The 20,284-nt window shown below is 50.1% G+C and overlaps 3 protein-coding genes across 7 annotated transcripts; 2 read left to right on the top strand and 1 right to left on the bottom strand.

Moving 5' to 3' along the window:
* Positions 1-214: 214 nt before the first annotated feature.
* Positions 215-3,479, bottom strand: LOC122373241 (protein FAM210B, mitochondrial-like). Of its 3 annotated transcripts, none has more exons than XM_043351101.1 (5): positions 3,293-3,479; positions 2,338-2,440; positions 1,824-2,193; positions 1,310-1,587; positions 215-850 (listed from the first exon to the last, which is right to left on the bottom strand). In XM_043351101.1, exons 2-4 carry the CDS (start codon positions 2,402-2,404, stop codon positions 1,368-1,370), a joined length of 657 nt encoding a protein of 218 aa, XP_043207036.1. In that variant the 5' UTR covers positions 2,405-2,440; positions 3,293-3,479; the 3' UTR covers positions 215-850; positions 1,310-1,367. The 3 variants fall into 3 exon arrangements, with proteins under 3 accessions (XP_043207036.1, XP_043207035.1, XP_043207037.1); XM_043351100.1 differs by having other exon boundaries at positions 3,280-3,371; XM_043351102.1 differs by lacking the exon at positions 3,293-3,479 and adding an exon at positions 3,224-3,276.
* A 163-nt stretch (positions 3,480-3,642) lies between these two features.
* On the top strand, positions 3,643-6,496 carry LOC122373240 (amyloid-beta-like protein). Its single transcript, XM_043351099.1, has one exon. The coding sequence runs from the start codon at positions 3,708-3,710 to the stop codon at positions 5,595-5,597; it is 1,890 nt and encodes a 629-aa protein (XP_043207034.1). The 5' UTR covers positions 3,643-3,707; the 3' UTR covers positions 5,598-6,496.
* Positions 6,497-6,885: 389 nt separating this feature from the next.
* Positions 6,886-19,174, top strand: LOC122373238 (zinc finger CCCH domain-containing protein 3-like). Of its 3 annotated transcripts, none has more exons than XM_043351098.1 (7): positions 6,886-6,983; positions 11,350-12,210; positions 12,523-12,700; positions 13,039-13,169; positions 13,581-13,782; positions 17,343-17,697; positions 18,316-19,174. In XM_043351098.1, the coding sequence occupies exons 3-7, from the start codon at positions 12,621-12,623 to the stop codon at positions 18,652-18,654; spliced, it is 1,107 nt and encodes a 368-aa protein (XP_043207033.1). In that variant the 5' UTR covers positions 6,886-6,983; positions 11,350-12,210; positions 12,523-12,620; the 3' UTR covers positions 18,655-19,174. The 3 variants fall into 3 exon arrangements, with proteins under 3 accessions (XP_043207033.1, XP_043207032.1, XP_043207031.1); XM_043351097.1 differs by lacking the exon at positions 6,886-6,983 and adding an exon at positions 10,268-10,588; XM_043351096.1 differs by lacking the exon at positions 6,886-6,983 and adding an exon at positions 10,363-10,588 and having other exon boundaries at positions 12,526-12,700.
* Positions 19,175-20,284: the final 1,110 nt, after the last annotated feature.

Below are 20,284 nucleotides of genomic sequence, written 5' to 3'. Positions count from 1 at the left end.
GACGCGCTTTTACAATCTTCAACAAAATGGAAGGGCTTGCATTACGATTGGAGCACAAGAACTAAGAACTAGCGGCGGAACAAACTGGAGAACTCAGTCCGACCACCAACAAAGATATCGTATCGGAATAAAGTGTCGAGGAAATCACCCATAAATCAACCAAAGAAAATGTATAGCATTCATTTTTTTTCAGCACTCACCAATAGACCGCCAGTAAGCTTCATTGCAGTATATTACAACGATATCAAAACGATCACAAGCTACACAGCCACCACTCGAATCGCCAGTGATAACTCTAGCATATTTAGTCAAGGTGTTCCTCCTGAATGCTACTACACTGCCCGGGCAATACTGCGAATGGCATATCGATCAAAAGCTGAAAATCCAAAACAAACCGTAGTACTTAGGGCACTCGAGGACACAAATTACCATAAAGAGCCATCTTAATCTTTGGCAATGCTTCTGCTCCACTATGCTAAACGGAGATATCGTATCGGAAGAAAGTGTCGAGGAAATCACACATAAATCGATGTCGATGCTATAGGTGGATATGACAACTGAATCAACCAGATATGAATAATAATATAAACCCCACCGCCACCGTCGCCGTCATTTATCGTTCCCATCTTGCAGTTGAACATGTAGAAAATAACTGTGGCACCCCCACAGTACGTCTTCAATTGTGTCTCTCCAGCGCCCAACGCAACTAGCCTGGATATGATAGCCAGTCTTACCAGCGCGCAGGCCGTGCAGCCATACGGGAAGAAGAGTGCCGCATTCACGACCGGCTCCGAGCTCACTAGAGCAGCGAGCTGCGACGATGATACCGGCTTCTGCGGCCTCAAAGGCTCTGAAACAGCGAACGAAAAAGGTGCGTCATTCTCCAGTTGGTAGAACGAAGCATACTGGCCTTCGTTCCTCACCCAAAAATCTCTCACATATCACATGTTAACGGAATCTGCTAATCGAGTCGACCTACGCAGGCAATCTGCCACTCGCTATGGGACTTCCTCTGCCTTATGAAATAATGCACGGTACAAGCCGTTCAGGGTGAACACTTATACGATGCCCGTTTATACGTGAGCGGCTAACGGAGCAAAACTACGTGAGAGTAGCCAATTCACCACACATACCGAAAGGCGACCTAAACAGAATGATCCTCAACCACACACTCACTGCAGCGTCAGCCTACGTCTGGAGTCAGGGGGATGGTGTTTTTTGGATACTTTTTGGACATTTACTCACATCACATACCCTCACTTCAGACATCCCAACCAACCGGCAAAAAAAGCAATTTTCCCGCCCTTACCGGCAGAGGAGAGCGGCGAGACGACGGGCAGCGGGCAGTGCGCGCTCCCTGTCGTCGCTCAATCGACACGCGGCGGTGGCGAGCGCAGCAGACCTCTCCGTCGCAGATAGCGCACGATGAACGGCGTGCACCCGAGAGTGGTGGCGATCCGCGCCGGGGCGAACACCTTGTGAACGGCGTAGGCGAGCACGAACGTGCTGCCGCCGGTGACGATCTTGCTCTGGGCGATACTGTCGCCGAGGCCGAGCCAGCGCAGCATGGCCACCACGTCAAGACCGCTGTCGGTGCGGGGGGGGGGGGTCAGTGGGGGATGGGAGCATCGGGGCAATGGACATCGACAGTCAATTCGAATATGTGCCACTGAAATTAAATAACAAAGCAACTGTGCCTAATAGCAACATCTATCTACCACATATCTACCGAGTGAATTTAGTGAATTTATCACCATTAAGTAAAAGGCCTCTTTATACTGAGGTCTATACAGGTATCTATGAGGTAACACTTTTCTGCTCACCTTTTCACGGCCACATAGAAGAACCCGAGCGAGGCCAGTGAGATGGTGACGTGAAACACGACCACGGTGGCGCCGTAGTCGCGGACGGCCAGCCGCAGCCGCTGCCGCTGGTTCAGCTGCGCCGGCGGGGGCTCGCGGTCGTCGTCGAGCCGCGCCCGGGAGGCGTGCAGACCGCGGGTCCACACGGTCGGGGGAGGCTGGGAGGAGGGTAGGGGGAGAGTGGCGAGGGTACCACTAAATGCTGCACTGTGGCTGGTCTGGTGGAGCTTGACAAGGGAATTTCTATGGCCATGGGAGGTCCTCAGTGTGGCTAGTGCAGGTGTGAAGGTACACAGATGCCGAGCTGATGATAGCTGCAGAGATTCTGTGCCTGAAACATGGGGAGATGGGCAAAGTTTTGTAAATTGCACATTGCTAACAGAAGTAAGTGAAAATTATTGGTCATTGCAGTCACATAACGGATGATCTCAGTTATTTGTAAAAAAATGAAATGGCTCTTGAAATTGGCACCAACCTTGAACAGCAAGTTCCTTTCCAATTCTCCCAAACATCACCATCCTGCATTTTATAATGTTTGTCATCCTGATTGTTATGCTCTTCTTCTGTGTTCCCAGGACCTGAGAAAAAAATTGTGATGAAGCATACTGCAATGAGGTACCTACGTAGTATGCATTAAGCAAAAATTATTAAAGGGACCCTCCCACCTTAACATTAGTTTTGAGTTGAGATAGCCAAGTTTGCGGCCAGGCTCAGAAACCACCATTTATCCTGGTCGCAACCCCCGCAGCTTTATGGTGTTCAAGAAATTTCTTCCCTTTACTTGCAGGGTGGGACCAGCGTGGTCCCTATCTCTTAACCATTACGGGAATCTGATGACGTCATCAGGCTTTCGAACTTCTGTTAACTGTTTGACTAAAACGTTTTGTAGCACGCGGTGGTATATGCTGCTTTGCGCGCAACAAATGCCGCACTTTCAAATAAAGTCGCTAGGAACAGCGGAGATCCCAAAAAGTAAACAAAAGTAAAAGTCTAATATCTTGAAAACCGGTGAATATTTTTCGATGAAATTTGGTAGATATTCGTTTTTGCTCTTTCTGAACCGAGCGACATCACTTTCATGCCAATTCATTAACTTTTTTGAAGGTGGGAGGGTCCCTTTAATGGGCTTGAAGCACATCGACGAGGAGCCCACAGCCCAAATGTGTGGCAAACACCAATAAAAACAATGGCTGCTCAGATAGAAAAATAACCAAATAAATGCAGTCAAATTTCGAATTTTGACCCAAACACCTGAGACAGAGAGAAAACAAAATTCTTCCACTATACCTAACTTTCAAACGTTTTGATCTGTTTCAGTAATTGTTTTGAAACTTATCAATCATTACAAAAGAATAACCAACAAACAATCATGCAATGAATGCAATGAATAAAATATTCGCATCTCACAAGTCACTACCTTTATTTTGTACCTAATTTGTATCCTAAGCGAGTTTTGTTGATTTTTGCGTGCAAAATTGGTCGAAGCATCACTACTAATGATGAAGGCAATAAAGTTTGATGACGTATCTCAATCCATGATTTTGATTCGAGAATCGCTCAAATCCTGATAGCTCAATTTGATGGCTATGGATAGAATTTGAATTGCAAGGGTTTTGTAATTTAGAAAAATTTTTAAATTTTTCATTTATCAATTTTCAACAATTACTTTTCAAGTAATACATGAAAAATCTGGGAACGAACTTTGCAGTTTATTACGTCATAGGCTTTAAATCAGCTGCAGAAAGTCATCAATCTCATCTACTTCGGTAACCTTGATTAAAACCAGTTCTCTGGGTGTTTCCGCTTGCAGTGAGAGGCCAGTGGTTTGTGCTAAATTTGTGCACAATGGATTGGAGAAACCTCTCATTTATTGCTATATTGTGTTGTTTGAAGGTTCAGTGCAGTGATGGCTACATTGAAGCGGTTGGTGCAAGCCTAGATGCCACGCAGGTGGGATGGGAAAAACAGGTGGCTATGATGTGTGACAAAAACGGCGCAAAGTATCACAACCAATATATGGATGAATCAGGGCGCTGGGTCACTGATTTAGAGCACAACAAAGGGTGTATGAAAAGCAAGAGTGATATTTTGGATTATTGCAAGATGGTTTATCCAGGATTTGACTTCCTGAACGTGGTTCAGTCAACACATTCCCATCTGATCGAAGACTGGTGCAAGGTTGGTCACAAGAAGTGCCAGGGATCATTTTGGGTGCAGCCATTCCAATGTTTGCAAGGGAATTCTGAAGCTCCATCTCTTTCTGTGCCTGACACATGCCTGTTCGATCAGCTAAAGAATGTATCACTTTGCAAGAACTTCCATAGCTGGAGCAAGGCAGCCAACAAAACTTGCAAGAATCATGGCATGGGACTATACAGCATTCTGACCCAATATCCCTGTGGCTCAGAAGTGTTCAATGGTGCTGAGTTTGTATGCTGCCCAAGGGGTGACAGGAAAACCGTGAAGCCAATGCTGACTGATGCCGACGTGGAGCAGGAGACTCAGAGTGCTACATCAGAACCAGAAATGGAAGAGAGGAGCACGAGAGATCCATATTACACAAAGTTTGACCCTCGCATTGAGCATGATGCATTCAAGGCAGCTGAGAGGAGATTGGAAACGTCATACCACAAGAAAATCACCAAGATTATGAAGGAGTGGACAGAGCTTGAGGAAAGGTACCAGAAGATCAAGTACAAAAACCCACTGAAGGCTGACAAGTTCAAACTGAAGATGACTGAGAGATTCAACAGGATGATGAATGCCCTCAAAGATCAGGGCTATGCTGAGAAGCATCAGCTGGTTAATCTGCACCAGCAAAGGATCATTGCTCACATTAATGAGAGGAAGAAGGATGGCATGAAGTGTTTTGTCAAGTCACTAAATGAGAAACCTCAGTCCACTGCTGCTGTGCGGAAGTGCCTGACCCACCTGATCAGGGCTCTGCACAAAGACCGTCACCACACCATCTCCCACTACAACCATCTGCTGCTGAGCAGCGGGCTCTCTGCTGGAAACCAGAGGGATGCCACCATTGAGCACCTCCAGGACGTTGACCGCATGATCAATGAAAGTCTCCAGATGCTGGACCACTACCCTGACCTGAAGGATGCTCTCCTGGTGGACATGACGCGGCTGTCGGCCGAGCTGAGGAGCATGCTGCCCCTGCCGGAAGAACTGCAGCCCAGAACCACTTCAACCTCCACTTCATCCACATCTTCGGACGAGGCCGATGATGCCGACGATGAGGACTACGATGATGAGGATGACGACGATGACGAAGACTACATCGACGCTGACGACACAGCGTCGCGTGGGGAGACACTGCCGGCCGCCTCAGACCCCATCTGGAACTCGGAGGACGCCAACCGGATCGACATCGACGTGGAGGTAGAGCGGCGACCGGCGGCGCTGCCCGAACACCGCCTGGAGCCCATCGTGGCGCACGTGCGCACCCACGAGCATGTGCAGGGCGAGGCGACGTTCCGCGTGGTGGGCGAGGTGCCCTCGCCGAGCGGCGGCCGCGGCCTCTACCTGACGGTGGCGCTGGCCAGTCTGGCGCTGACCGTGGCACTGGTGGCGGCCGCGTGGGCGGTGCGCCGCCGCCAGCGCGCGCCGCAACGCCAGGGCTTCATCGAAGTCGACCAGACGGTGACGCCCGAAGAACGACACCTGGCGCAGATGCAGGTCAACGGATACGAGAATCCGACGTACCGCTATTTCGAAAGCAAGTAGGCGCCGTGCGTTGGCAGTTCCCTCGTCTAGGGAGGAGGAGGGATGAAGTCGAAGATCCAGGTGATCCGAAGAAGCGGATGGCACAGCAGGAAGGAGCTGTCTCGAGCTACAGATAGCTGCCGCGCGCGCCGTTCTGGGCGCCGCCGGAGTGTGGCTGACGTTACCGAGTTTGTGGCAGCGCCAGCAGCGGCACCACGCGCGGTCCGGCCATCGGTGTTTTGTCCGCAGATTCCATGGTGCGCTTTGTGTCGTCCTTTGTCTAGCAGTCGGTGGCGGAGAGGCGAACCAGCCGCCTACGCCTGTCCGGCGCACTCATTGTTCATATGTGCTTGTTTTGTGTATACGCTTTCGATGTAGGCGACGATGTAGTGAGATAGGTATCTTTAGGCTTTAGCAGTACGAGAAGCAGCTAATTGTGTCGTAGTTTTACGAGTTGAATCTACCATTTTCCATCTCGACTAATCACTTTCACCAATAAGGCGTGCCATATCGCAGTACGCTGATTTATCTTTGTGTCGACTTTGTGATTAGATAATTGAGATTGATGTCGCTGGAGTAGCGATGCTTTAACCCATTCGACCTTATGTATAAACTTTGGTAGCTATTTTGACATTCCTTTTGAGCGTGTCGTCTCCTGCCGAGATCTCTGGTTGTTTGTACCGTCGCGACTCCCAAGCACCACAGAGTGCATGCACACATTTACTTGAGCTCTTTCTCAAATAGTACGAGGCGCGGCGCGGTTTTGTTTCCTGTATTGTCTAGTATGGGGAGCTGCGATGGCCGCCGGCTGTCAGTCACGCCTCCAGCGACGCCCGTCGCTGGGGACCGTGTCCGGCACGTCGGCACGTCGTCCCGCGCCGCACCATGTTTCGAGTCGGTAATAAACGAGACTGGCCCAACGGCGCGTGTTGAGTGGCCGGAGCGGGGACGGGCGGGGCGTTACTGCGGGCCGCGGGGATATCGACCGGGCGGGGTCCGGGGACGGCGCCGCTGCGCTGCAGCCGGCCGGAGCGGCCACCAGGTGCAGGGCAGCGGGCCGCTCCAACCGGGTCGTCGTAATGCGATCAGGACAGCTTACATTACATCAGGCTGGCCGTTCTCAGAATGCTGGCGCTCGGTTGGGATATCACGTGATCCGGATGCATATCGGTCTGGATAACGGGAGATGGCACGGCCCGCAACTGACATCGTAGGGCATTGGACATCAGCGCAATGAGAGGAGTGACAGTTAATCGGCACTCAATGCATGTTTGCTTATAAGGTACCTACTACCTACTACTACCATGATGGAGAAACACTTGTTTTAAAGTTATTAGTTACCTATTCCAGCTCAAAGTTCCAGTTCAGTTCGGCTAGGTCAAGGTCGGTCTTTTGGATACCTGCAAGGTACGAAACAATCGGGAGCTTAGTGATCTGCGTTCCGAATCGGGACGCAGATCTCTGGTGTGGTGACAGGTGAATGGCAGGGTATATTGAGTGAAGGTGAATGGTGCGAATAGCGATGAGTTGTGTCAAAGGAATCAAGGAATCAAGACTTCATTGTGTCTAGTCCTGATGTCAAAGCCAATTGTCCTCTTGATTGTCCTTCTTAGTTCTTGGAGCCTCATTCAATTAGGTATGCTCTAGCTAAAACCTATCAAGTAGGTAATTTAGGAATCTTGGATGAAACCGTTGAAACCTCCTCGGAACTGATGTCGCAAAATGCCCGGCACGGTATGTTGCCCGGCGGTGTTCGTGTCGCAACGCAACCCAAGGCCGTGTCGCAATCGACGGTAGTAGGTGGTGACCTTGACCTTGATCAGCGTATACTTGTCCTCAAGTCGTACCTATGTGTTTGCAGAAATGATGAAAAATTGCAGACAAAATTCAAAAATACAATTGGCTCAAATAAATCGCTAGCTCTCAATAATCTGTAACACGCGCCGCTGATTGAGTAATGTCAATATGACGTCATTAGAACAAAGTCTTGAGTCAAACATATTTCTTTGTCATATTCGTAAAACCTTGCTAGATTGTGATTCGTTTCCTTTGTGTCACGCGGCACGCGTAACCGGACAAATCTTCGTATGGCATTTCTTCGTCGCGCAATATTTCGTCCGCATTTCTTCGTCCGCAAATCTTCGTCGGCGCATTTATTCGTGTCGCATTACTTCGTCTCGCATTTCTTCGTAGGTGCAAAAATTCGTAGCGCATTTCTTCGTATCCGCATTTCTTCGTCGGCGCATTTCTTCGTCAAGCATTTTTTCGTCCACGCATTTCTTCGTCTACGCAAATCTTCGTCCGCATTTCTTCGCCCACGCAAATCTTCGTCTCCGCAAATCTTCGTCCGCAAATCTTCGTCCCCGCAAATCTTCGTCCGCAAATCTTCGTCCGCATTTTTTCGTCCACGCATTTCTTCGTCTACGCAAATCTTCGTCCGCATTTCTTCGTCCACGCAAATCTTCGTCCCCGCAAATCTTCGTCCGCAAATCTTCGTCCGCAAATCTTCGTCCGCAAATCTTCGTCCGCAAATTTTCGTCCGCATTTTTCGTCCACGCATTTCTTCGTCCAATCAAATCTTCGTCCGCAAATCTTCGTCCGCAAATCTTTGTCTGCGCTATCTTCGTCTCCGCAAACACTCGTCCACAAATGTGGTTCAATAAAACCATGAAAAATATCAGACAGTCAAGTGAATGACGAATTTGATGCATGGAATGGATGATCGAAACTTTTGAAGTCAGCTAGATGAGGTCAGTCAGGTGAAGCTATTGTATTTGGAGCCGACAATTGTAACATTCCATATCATTTGTCAATTTGTGTCCCGGACATTCTTTTTTTCGCGGTCGTTGAATGACAATATATATAATCTCTTGTACCTTTTCGCCGGCATAGCGGCGGAACGGGGAGGGCACCGGGGCACTGTTCCCCTCTTTAATTTTGGCCTTTTAACAGTAGCCCTATGGGCGTTGCATGGAAAGCATATTGGACCAAAAGTCGGCAGTGCCGTGCCCCCCTTAATTGAAGATGTTCCGCCGCTAGTACTGCCCGCCGGACCTATTTGTTTTCTACGGTACACGCCGGCCGAGGGGGCGGGTACGACCCCCCCCCCATCGCCGTTTCGCCACTGGTGGAGCTAGCGCGTCGCGGAAAAAACGAGCGTGTGCGCCGTTACGAGCCGCAGAGATTAATACCCGATTTTAAGGCCTTCTAGGTCAGGGGTCGGCATACGGCCCGCGGGCCGGATCCGGCCAGGTGGGTGACGGTTGGATCCGGCCCGCGACCATCTGACGTCCGGCCCGCGGCTGGTATCAGCGACTTACATCGTGTTCCGGCCCGGCCCCCCCCCCCCACACACACACACCGCCTGGAAGGTTAAGCGAGCAGACCACGTGAAGCCGCCAAGTGCACGCAGCTGCAGCAGTCGTTGATGCTGCGCGCAAAAGCTGCTGACCAAATCTTACCGTTGCAAGTTTTGTCTAGAAGTAGAATTAGACAAAAACACCCGCAAATGGTGTTTATAAACTCATGAAGTGTGCGAAGGAAGAACTGTTGTGCCAAAGCACATTTGAGTCACTTTTATATCGGAGTCGATTTATGAAGGAACCGCGGGCCGGAACACGATGTAAGTCGCTGATACCAGCCGCGGGCCGGACGTCAGATGGTCGCGGGCCGGATCCAACCGTCACCCACCTGGCCGGATCCGGCCCGCGAGCCGTATGCCGACCCCTGACCCAGAAGGCCTTAAAATCGGGTATTAATCTCTGCGGCTCGTAACGGCGCACACGCTCGTTTTTTTTCCGCGACGCGCTATAGCTCCACCAGTGGCGAAACGGCGATGGGGGGGGGGGGGGGGGTCGTACCCGCCCCCTCGGCCGGCGTGTACCGTAGAAAACAAATAGGTCCGGCGGGCAGTAGCGGCGGAACATCTTCAATTAAGGGGGGCACGGCACTGCCGACTTTTGGTCCAATATGCTTTCCATGCAACGCCCATAGGGCTACTGTTAAAAGGCCAAAATTAAAGAGGGGAACGGTGCCCCGGTGCCCTCCCCGTTCCGCCGCCATGCCGGCGAAAAGGTACAAGAGATTATATATATTGTCATTCAACGACCGCGAAAAAAAGAATGTCCGGGACACAAATTGACAAATGATATGGAATGTTACAATTGTCGGCTCCAAATACAATAGCTTCACCTGACTGACCTCATCTACCTGACTTCAAAAGTTTCGATCATCCATTCCATGCATCAAATTCGTCATTCACTTGACTGTCTGATATTTTTCATGGTTTTATTGAACCACATTTGTGGACGAGTGTTTGCGGAGACGAAGATAGCGCAGACAAAGATTTGCGGACGAAGATTTGCGGACGAAGATTTGATTGGACGAAGAAATGCGTGGACGAAAAATGCGGACGAAAATTTGCGGACGAAGATTTGCGGACGAAGATTTGCGGACGAAGATTTGCGGACGAAGATTTGCGGGGACGAAGATTTGCGTGGACGAAGAAATGCGGACGAAGATTTGCGTAGACGAAGAAATGCGTGGACGAAAAAATGCGGACGAAGATTTGCGGACGAAGATTTGCGGGGACGAAGATTTGCGGACGAAGATTTGCGGAGACGAAGATTTGCGTGGACGAAGAAATGCGGACGAAGATTTGCGTAGACGAAGAAATGCGTGGACGAAAAAATGCTTGACGAAGAAATGCGCCGACGAAGAAATGCGGATACGAAGAAATGCGCTACGAATTTTTGCACCTACGAAGAAATGCGAGACGAAGTAATGCGACACGAATAAATGCGCCGACGAAGATTTGCGGACGAAGAAATGCGGACGAAGAATTGCGCGACGAAGAAATGCCATACGAAGATTTGTCCTGGAATCCGCGGCACGCCAGCACGGGGAGATTGGTGGATGTTTTTTGTTGTATTTTTCCATTTGGCTTATGAACGGTTTTACGATGGCTTCAAGCAATGAAAAAGTACTTTTAAAGCAAATAACAGACCTAACACGTAAGTACCTGCTTTTGATTGTAGACTAGTATACCTATCAAATTTAAGGGCAGCTAAATGATGAGGTACCTATGCTGGTTGTCATAATTTATATAGGTACCATATTTGGTGTTACTCATGCTTTGTCATCACTCATCAGTACTGGCTGTGAGTACTGAGATATTCATGTGGTGAGCAGTGTGACACAGATTTTGTTAGTGAATAGTGTTTGCAGAATTTGCATCATGCATGGAATGGTGCAGGCCTTGAGTGGCACCTAGCTAGGTACCTACGTTGCCAAACTTGGAGTGCTGTGCTGGAGGAGTTGTCTAAAAAATATGCACATGATTCACAGTTTGCATTATTGACCTTTAATTGAAATTGTTTTCTCATTAGCTTGGATTTGTAGGTATTTTTAAGCCCAAGTTTTAGGTTTTGTTTGCAGCTCGGTACATTCCAGTGCAGAATTCCAGCCTGGCACCAGGCTAGGTAGTGCCAGTTGTTGTATTGGGAAACTGGAAGGGAAACTTGGTGATAATACTGTGAGTGTGGGCTGCAGAGTTGGAATTATTCAGCTGAAGTGGTCAGTGGATATGCCTTGTGTGTTTATCAGATGTGATGTGTAATTTTCCAGTGAAATATTTGATGGACCCTAGTCTACTTTTTGAGCTGTCATATCATTGCCTTTGTTCACTACTGCCTTAGGTTCAGATATTTTAGTTATTTATGTAATGGTTTTGAGGACCTGACCAATAACTGATTGGACTCTGACTGATTTTCAGGACAAATAGAAAATCAGAAAAGAGGGTTTGACAGATATCAACACAAGTCAAAATCAAAGAACTTCACCAAGCCATGGGCAAAGAAGTCATCAACCACATTCTACTCAAATCATGTGCATGTCAATAAGGCAGCAAGAAGCTGGCAAAAACCAACAGTGTTCAATAAAGTGGCAGACCAGTCAGAGAAATTGAACCACTCAAAATTGGTATTAAAAGTTTCTAAAACAAAACAGCAACATCCATTGGAAGGTTCTTCATCAGTGAGTGGCAATGCTGTGCAAAAGCCTAGCCAGGAGCCTAGCCAGGTTTTTGTCAACCCCAACTTTGTGCCTGCAAAAGTGGGAGTTACAGTCCACATCAACCCCAAGTTTCAGTCACAGACTCCAGCTGTGACTGTGAAGGTGGGGAGCTCGGGGTCACTGGCTGGCCCCTCCTCAGCTGGTCCAGTTTCAGCAGCCATCCACACCCCTCTCCCAGGAGTGGTGCTCTCCTCAGTGCCTGGCGCGGTGCCTCCAATCACTACCTCTTCCGTCCCCTCCGCGGGCCCCTCTGCCCCGTCCCTGGGTCCCTCTGTCCCCTCTGTGGGCCCCTCTGCCCCCTTTGCAGGCCCCTCTGCCGTCCCGGCGCCGGGCGGCCGCACCCGCCGGCGCTCCCTCTCCCGCTACCGGCTGCTCACGGCAAGGAAACTGGTGCGCCGCCGCTCCAGAGAGGCGGCCCCGCACCCCACCGGTCACCGTGCCGCCGTCTCGCCACGGCCGCTGTCCGCCAGGAAACTGGTCAGCACGCGTCACAAGCTGGTGCGTGTGGTCAGTACTCCGCGCACGCAGCAGCTCGTCGGCAGACACACAGCTAATGGAGCAGGTAAGAATACAGTCACTCGCAGCAAGAGTGTCATAAGTGCGGTGACTGCTATGTCTGAAGGCCTTGTGAGCACTGTGTGCTGTTTACTGCCTTACTTACGAAGTTACTTAGGTAGGAAGTGCTCGTCCAGCATTCTTGAAGCATTGATACTTAATTTGTTTTGCTTACGTTGTCACTTGCTTTATTTATTGCATAGCACTAATGGAAACTGCAGGCATTGAACAATCGCGGGAGCAATCACTTATCAGTCGGCCGGAACCATAAACCAAAATTACTTTACTATAACTACCATCAACCCCGTCTTCTTCGCAGCAGGTACTCGCTCGTGGTCGCCCTCTGTGCCGTCCGGCCGTCCGGCCGTCTCCAGCCGATACCGCCTGGTCCGCTCCACACCAGCGGCGGCGGCGGCGATGGCAGTCAGGCCGGTCCTGTCCCAGCACCGCACGTGGAGGAGGAAGAGTATCACTGCAACTCCTACCGCCCGGTTGACGTGAGTATAGGTAGCGAGGACAGGCCGGCTGGGGGACAGGCACATACAGGCATATGTATGTTTTCAAGAGGCGCGTATATAGTCGTGCACGGTCTGGAAATACATGTTGGAAATCCAGAATGGTTGAAGCTTACCAGACTGAAAATTTTTCCTTTGAATACGGTGTCGTGTCGTCTTGCCGTTTGAAGCATATAACGCGCTAGGTATTTAAGTAGGTATTAGGTAAATGGTGACATTCACATAGGTCAACTGTAACGTGGCCGAACAAGTACTCAGCACATGTCACGTTTGTCCCGGTTATCCTAACGAGTACTGAATGTGCCGACCCTACTCTGCAGGAGTGCCGGCAGTCTCCGTCTGGGCTCCACACGGTTCGTTAACATCGGAGGCCTTCTCTACAAAACTACGGCGAGAAAACTGCAGCGTGCCGTGCCGAAGTCGACGCAGAAGAACGGGGCTGCTGCCACAGGTATGCTTTTTGCGGGTGCTTTTATAAATGGGCATTTGGTAGTATTCTGAAGTTCGGTATCCAGTATCCACGTTTGGAGGGGGATTATTGAGAACGGAAGCAATTGAATCGTTTTCCAATTCGTTGCATTAGCATTGTTGAGCCATAATCCGGGTTTCTTGTTTAGTATGTACCTCAGCTATAGCTGAGGTACTCTCAGCATGATATGCATATCAAAATTAAAACATAGATGTTTTAATTTTGATATGCATATCATGCTGAGAGTGAGACAAAAGCTTGTTATGCCGCCGTCCTCAGGGATGAATCAGTGAATCATTGAACCTCCCGACTCCCTCTTCCCCGACGGGGTCGTTCGTGTGTTCTCCGGGCTGTATCAGCGGATCATTGAAGTTTGACCCCCCCCCACGGCAGGATCGTCCGCCCGCTCCCCGGGTTGGATCAGTGTCCGCGGCGCCCGGTTCCGTGTCGAGGCCGGCGGCCGCAGCCTCCGCCGCGTGGACCGCGGTACGCCGGCGCCCCCGCGACTGGATATCGGGGGTGTGACCTTCCGACCGGCGGCAGACGGCACACTGACGGCGGACAGTCGCCGCCAGACGAGTCGCACGGTCATCAGGTCAGTGAGGGTGCAGGGATGGCGCTGGGATAATGGAACGAGTGACGCGAATGGTCTGGGAAGGTGCGAGATTGTATTGTTATGTGCAGCAGATGTAACTACTGTGTAGGTTTCAGATACTGTAGTGAATTGGAAACGCTGACAATATTTACCAATATTGACCTGAAATGCCTTAAAGAACAAATGCAGTTCATATATTCATTACTGATCTCGGTAGGCTGTTAACGTTATCATGCTGGCTCGCATCTGTCACCGCTTGGTGTCGTCTATTCGCCTCGTGACTCAGAAGTGGCTGACATCTGGTGGCCGTTTCCTGAACTACTATAGGTAGGATCCGGCGGCCGCTCCGTAGGCAGACCGGCCGGTCTAATCTCACGAGACCTCGGATTTCGAATACTTTTTCTTTCAAAATTGGAATGCAATGCACATAATTCGACGACAAATTCCTCATAGATCACGAATAATGATTCTCATAGCCCATCATACATCCTTTCACAGTCAAAAGGGCCCTGAACAAAGCGTCCCGTGGCACTTCGTAAGCAGTATTGCCTATTGGTGATTACAACAAATGTTAGGGCGGTAAGGGCGGCCGATAAGGATATTGCAATCCGCCGAAAGAGCAAGGTTCCTGGCACATTGTCTGAACCCTCGCCGTAACGGTTTTCTACGTAGGTAGGTACCGCCCGATGCTTTGGAACCGCCCTGAGATCTTAACCCGCGCACCGACGGGGGGGGGGCGGATATCCGCCCCCCCCTGAGGTTTTTCGCGAATAGCGGGAAAACCGCGGCGCGTAGCGCCGCGAAATTTGGTATGACTATTCCCTTATCAATTTTACACATGGTGTGCAAGTTTGAACCTCCTACCTTTCAAGGTCAGGTCACCAGGTCACTTTGAATGACCCAACCTCAAGTCACTTTTTTGCAACTTTGTCACCGTGCCAGAGCTACAGTAGATGTCGGAGGCCTTTGAAAGTCGCAGGATGTTATTAGGTCATTAGTAGCTACAATTTGTATATCTCGGAATTTTGATATCGGTGACCTAAGGTCAGGTCAATTTCGCGACCTCCCCATTATAAGTCAATGGGGGAAAAATCAACTCCCTGTTTTTACCACTAAAACGGGTCGGAATGGCCCCATATACCATACATGACTTCATATACGATCAACCTTCACTACCTTGAGGTCTGTTTTGCTGTTGGGCAGCTGTGAGGTCATGTGACGTCATCAAAGGTCACCAAAGGTTTTTGGCCAATAACTCCGTACAGGAACAAGATACAGACGCGTGGATGGTCTCATTGTGTTCAGCTCGTCAAGACGCATCGAATGATATACATGATGACCTCGAGGTCACGTGACCTGAGGTCAACCTTTGACCTTGACCTTTCGAGGTCAACATATATATCATTCGATGCGGATTGACGAGAGGATCACGATGATGCCCTTAGTTTGTTCATATCTTGACTAATTCGAAAGTTATTCGAGAAAAACTCTCTCCATATCTAGCGCCGCCATTTTGACTTTTTCGACCCCTGTGACGTCATCTTTGACCTGACCTGAAAATGACCTTAGTAAAAATTGTAGATCTTGACCGTGCGTATCCGATGCCGTTTACCGCTTGTCGCTATCTTGCTTCGTTCTCGAGATCTCAGGGGGGGGCGGTCATCCGCCCCCCCCCGTCGGTACTAAGTTGGCGCAGACCCCCGTCGGTGCGCGGGTTAAGAGCATTCATATGCCGGCATAAGACATTCACCTTTTATAGCCCGTCACAGGCCGACGTGGGGCCCTCAGAAATAGGCATGGAGTTCTCGGAAACCTGCATAAAGTCCTCATTGACTACCGTCGGAACTTAAATCTGCGATGGGCCCCAAAACGCCACCGTGGAGCCCTCAAAGACCTGTAGATTGCAGCCTTCAGAAACCAGCGTGGACGCTCGGGTGCCGATGTAGAATGATCAGGGATTGGTGCGGGCCAACGGTGAGTTCAGTGCGGGTTCGCTCAACCTTTCAAATGACCTGTTGACCAGTGGGATGGAATGGAACAGACTTACAAAACCAGCTGCTCGAACGGCGCCCCGGAAGGCGAAGGGACATGTTCATTTCACATTGCTTTTTGCTAATGATATCTGCATGTCAGGGCCAAAAGGCAGTAGCTACTAGCCTGAGCACTGAGCAGGGAATGAGGGAAGTATTCGGTTCAGAAGGGGCTGATTCTGCTCCCAATGATAGGGGGGATAGGGGGATATGTTATCTATGTAATTCAAACTCAGTTCTGAGTTATCACTTCAGATTCATAAGGCTTCAGAGGGTGGAGCCTTATGACCAGTGACACCAAAAATTTGTGACTTCTACATTCTTCCATTCAGTTATCAGTTACATATGTGAAAGATAAATGGCCCTGGCAATGAATATAACTTTAAGGGTACCCCAGGCTTGTTGAAGGGAAGGTATGAATGAACACCCGAGGACATCAGATTGCTTCCCTCTCCCAGGTAGTATTCTCACACCATTGATCATATGATGTTGATATAGTTCAGGAAACAAAAGAGATATATGTGCAAATTCAGGCCAGCTGTGAACGTATATCATTGATTACAATGCCTCTAATGCCACCAATACTGCACCAACTTCTAAAGCACTGAGCAGAGGTTGTAACTAATAAAGCAGACCATTTGTCGATTCAATGCTGAGTAAGGGGGTGACTGAGGTGAGGTGCAATGAGCTAAATATGTTCTGTGCTCTGCTGGACACATGTGCAGAACACATGTAACATATTGTGCTGCACCACACATGCCAGCAACAGACTTAATGGTAGCTCTAATCTCTTCAGCTACCTCCTTGAAACAAACAGCCATCTGCAGCAAGTGGGTTTTGAGGGTTGGCAGCAAGACTCCTCAGTTCCTTCCTTCCAGGGCTGCAGCCTGCTGCTGGAAGCTGCCTCAGAAACCCTAGCATAGTGGAACAGCTGCTGTTAGCAGTGGAATCGGGTTGGCAGCCATCACTTCTGACTTCCGATTTCAGTCAAATGCCACTAGTAGTTGTAGTCTGAGTCCTGTCTTTTGTACTTGTGTGGTCATGTCATTGTCATACCATGCTATTGCTAGAACATGAAAGATTGCATATGCACCTTATTGCCTGAAATATATCCATTCTAATAATGGAAACAAGATCATTTAACGAATTGCCATGCGTCTTTGTAAGCTGCTTCAGACTGAGATTAAAAGTCAAAGGTCATAGCGATTTCTGCAGCCAAATGCTGTATGATATTCACTAGCGATAGCAGGGTAATTTACTCCAAAGGTCAAAAACCCAAAACGTTACATAAAAGAGATCAAAATCGATAATAATCAGCTTCCCCCAACTGCCCCAACCCCAATTTCCACTGAAGCTGATACAGAAATACACGTTTACCGGTATTCGTAACTCGTGCGCCACATTCGCTATCCTATCTATACGGTTCTACGGTGCTGCCACCTAGCGAGGTGTCACGAGGCGAATCGCAATTCGTAACTAGCTGCCCCTTTCCCGCCCCGCTACTAACAACCCCTTCCTCTCCGCCCCCAGCCGCGCCAAGTCGCGCAGTCTGGCGGTGCTGCGCGGCCCGCTGCGCCTCAGTCGCCAGCCGTGCCGCTTCTTCTGCCGCCTGGGCCGGTGTCGGCGTTACGAGCGCGACCAGTGTCCTCACGTGCACGACCCGGCTCTGCGACCCGTGTGCACCCGTCACCTACAGGAGGGCGGCTGCCGGCGGCCCGGCTGCGCCTACAACCACGCGCCGCGGCCGGAGAAGGTGCCGCACTGTCTACACTTCCTGACGTCCGAGTGTCGCAGGGAGAACTGTCCGTATCAGCATGTTAATGTGGATGCTGACGCGCCGCTCTGCACCAAGTTTCTGGCCGGTTTCTGCGCCCGAGGACAGCTGGTGAGTGGGGACGTGGGGCGGAAGGATGGTGGAGAATTACGGGTAGCAGTTTGTTTGTTTGTTTTGTTTGTTTCGTTGAGTTAGGCCCTTTCGGTCGACAAGACCATTGCAGAGCCGGAAGGATGATAGGAATTAGGGGGAGACATTGGTCTGGGCAGGCATCCTAGTGAGTCGCCGGGGCTGAGCCCGTCCAAAAGGACAGGCCACCCAGCCCCAAGGCACTCACTGCACCCGGCTACGGGGTGCGCTCCCTCAGGAGCAGCGGTGCCGCTCCAAGGGAGCAGCCCGCATGAGATAACGTTGCCTGTCCAGCCCGGAGGGGGGTTGCGGCGTGGAGGAGAAGGATTTCAGTATCCTGAGGATAGAAGCACGGATAGGTGACGGGTAGCAGTGGTTGGGCGACTGTGATAAGGCGGTTAGCGCTGGTGTTCGATACACCCCTAGCAACTGTGTCTCATGTGAAAAGTGGGTACGGGTGCAGCGTTTTGTGTGTGTGTGTTTCTTTTTTTTTAATTCCTGATATTCCTCATTGGAGGATGCTATAGTACAGAGTGCGCCAGCCACACAGTACCCTTCTCTCGCTTATCCCTTCTAACCGTCTGCTGTATTCCGTTTCAGTGCACCGACAAGCACCTGTACATCTGCCCCGAGTTCGGTGAGAAGGGCGAGTGTCCGCGCGGCACCTCCTGTCCGCTAGCACACCGCGCGCGTCGTCACCGGCGACGGAGTCAGTCCGCTAGTACCGCACCCGCCCGGCCGCTGCCCGAGACCACGCCGGTGGCGCCGCCACGCGGCCGCGGCCGGTACTACCTGGGCGACCGGCCGCAGCCGTCAGCGGCAGAGAGCGACTCGGAGACAGAGGAGGAAGAGGAGGTAGAGGGAGAGAGGAGGCCTCGGCCGCCCATGGCCGAAATGCCCTCGTTTATCGCCATCGCAGATAGCAGTGACGAGGAGTAGTGAGGGAGTTACTCCCCCGGTGAGGGCGTTACTCCCCAAGTGAGGGGAGTTACTCCCTTATGTCCGTTCCCCAGTGGCAAACTGGTGTCGAAGCTGGACGAATATCACGGAAGATCCCTAGTAGTAACTAAATAGCTTAGCGAACTAGCTAGTACGTGGCATAACATGCCTCTGAAAACCTAGGTAGTCTTGGGTCTTGGACCAACGACATGGACGCAAACTAGAGTAGTTAAGTTTATAGTGAAAGACCCATGAGTCGGGAGCCTTGGAGGTGTGCGCAGACCTCAAGTAGTTTGTGCGATATGTTTAGTACAATGCATGCTAAATCCTTGGTGCTATTGTTTAGAATTTGACCCGGTGCCGATGTGTCCAAGGCTCGAAGTACAACGTGTGACTCTGTGCGGCTGCTTTGGGTGACGTGTGTTTGTGTGTGTGTGTGTGGGGGGGGGGGCTTCAGATGTGATTTGTGTAGTGTGATCTGTATTATTGTATATCAATACAATTTTCATACGACCGAGAAGTGCCGTGGTGTATGCGCTGCGGTTTGAAAGAGAACAAAAGCGATTGGCTTTATAACTACACGGTGCCGGATTCACCAGATATGCAATTTTAGACACAGTACGTCTTAATATTTCATAATAATGCGTCTCTTATACTCACTAGGTAGAACGGGGACGTTGCGCAGAATCTGCCAGCACGTAACTTTTGTGACCATTCTGTCCAAACGCCGCACGTTTCACTACCAAACTCCAATCCACTCACAGAGACAATACTGCTGACATCCATATGTATGTATTTCATCACCATCAATACCAGTACATTCAACATCGGGTGTACACTGTACCGTACACCATACAATCAACACGACACTAATAAAATAGACCACTCCCTGCCGGCGGTGGGGGGCGTCTACGTCCACTGCAGCACGGCGAGCTCCGTCACCGGACCACAACACTGACAGAACATGGCACACTGACGATATGTGGCGTCATCACCAACGTCACCACACTGATATGACGTCTCAACAGTCACGGAAGTACGTCATTGGCGCAGGGGCGTATCGCGGCACATCAATAAATATGACAGCACACAGTCGCCGGTAACAGGAATTACAGCAATACGCGTTATTTCGGCGGCAGTTGATATTTGACAGTTTCTGTGATGTTGTAAGTCTGAGGATCGACCCCTTTTCTCGCTTGGCTCGGTATCTACTATCTACGGTAATACACGGACTTCCATCGTTGGCAGTTAACATTGTGCGAGAAATTAAAATTGGGCGGTTGATGCATATTGTTTTGATTAAAATGCTAAACGAAAAGCACTGCGTTGTTGTAGTTGCATACGAACGGTCGCGACCGTGAACAATATAAATCAATGCACACAGTCGACATGATTCAAAGCCGAACGCAGGAAAAGGTGGTCTATAGATCTCAACTCAAGGGGACATTGCAGAAGACAAATAAAATACTGCGAGATTCTGCCGCGCCAACACATCACAACTGGCATGGCGCTGGAATATAAAAATAATACTTCAATTAACCACTACTTCAGTCATCCTATGACCCAGCAAACGGGCCAGCGGCCCCGTCGTAGCAAATGGTTGGGTTGGATCACAACACAGAAGTTCATA

Source organism: Amphibalanus amphitrite, unplaced genomic scaffold (assembly GCF_019059575.1).
Source record: "Amphibalanus amphitrite isolate SeventyFive unplaced genomic scaffold, NRLGWU_Aamphi_draft 001464F_arrow, whole genome shotgun sequence".
NCBI lineage: Eukaryota > Metazoa > Arthropoda > Thecostraca > Balanomorpha > Balanidae > Amphibalanus > Amphibalanus amphitrite.
This window is presented reverse-complemented; position numbering and strand designations above follow the sequence as displayed.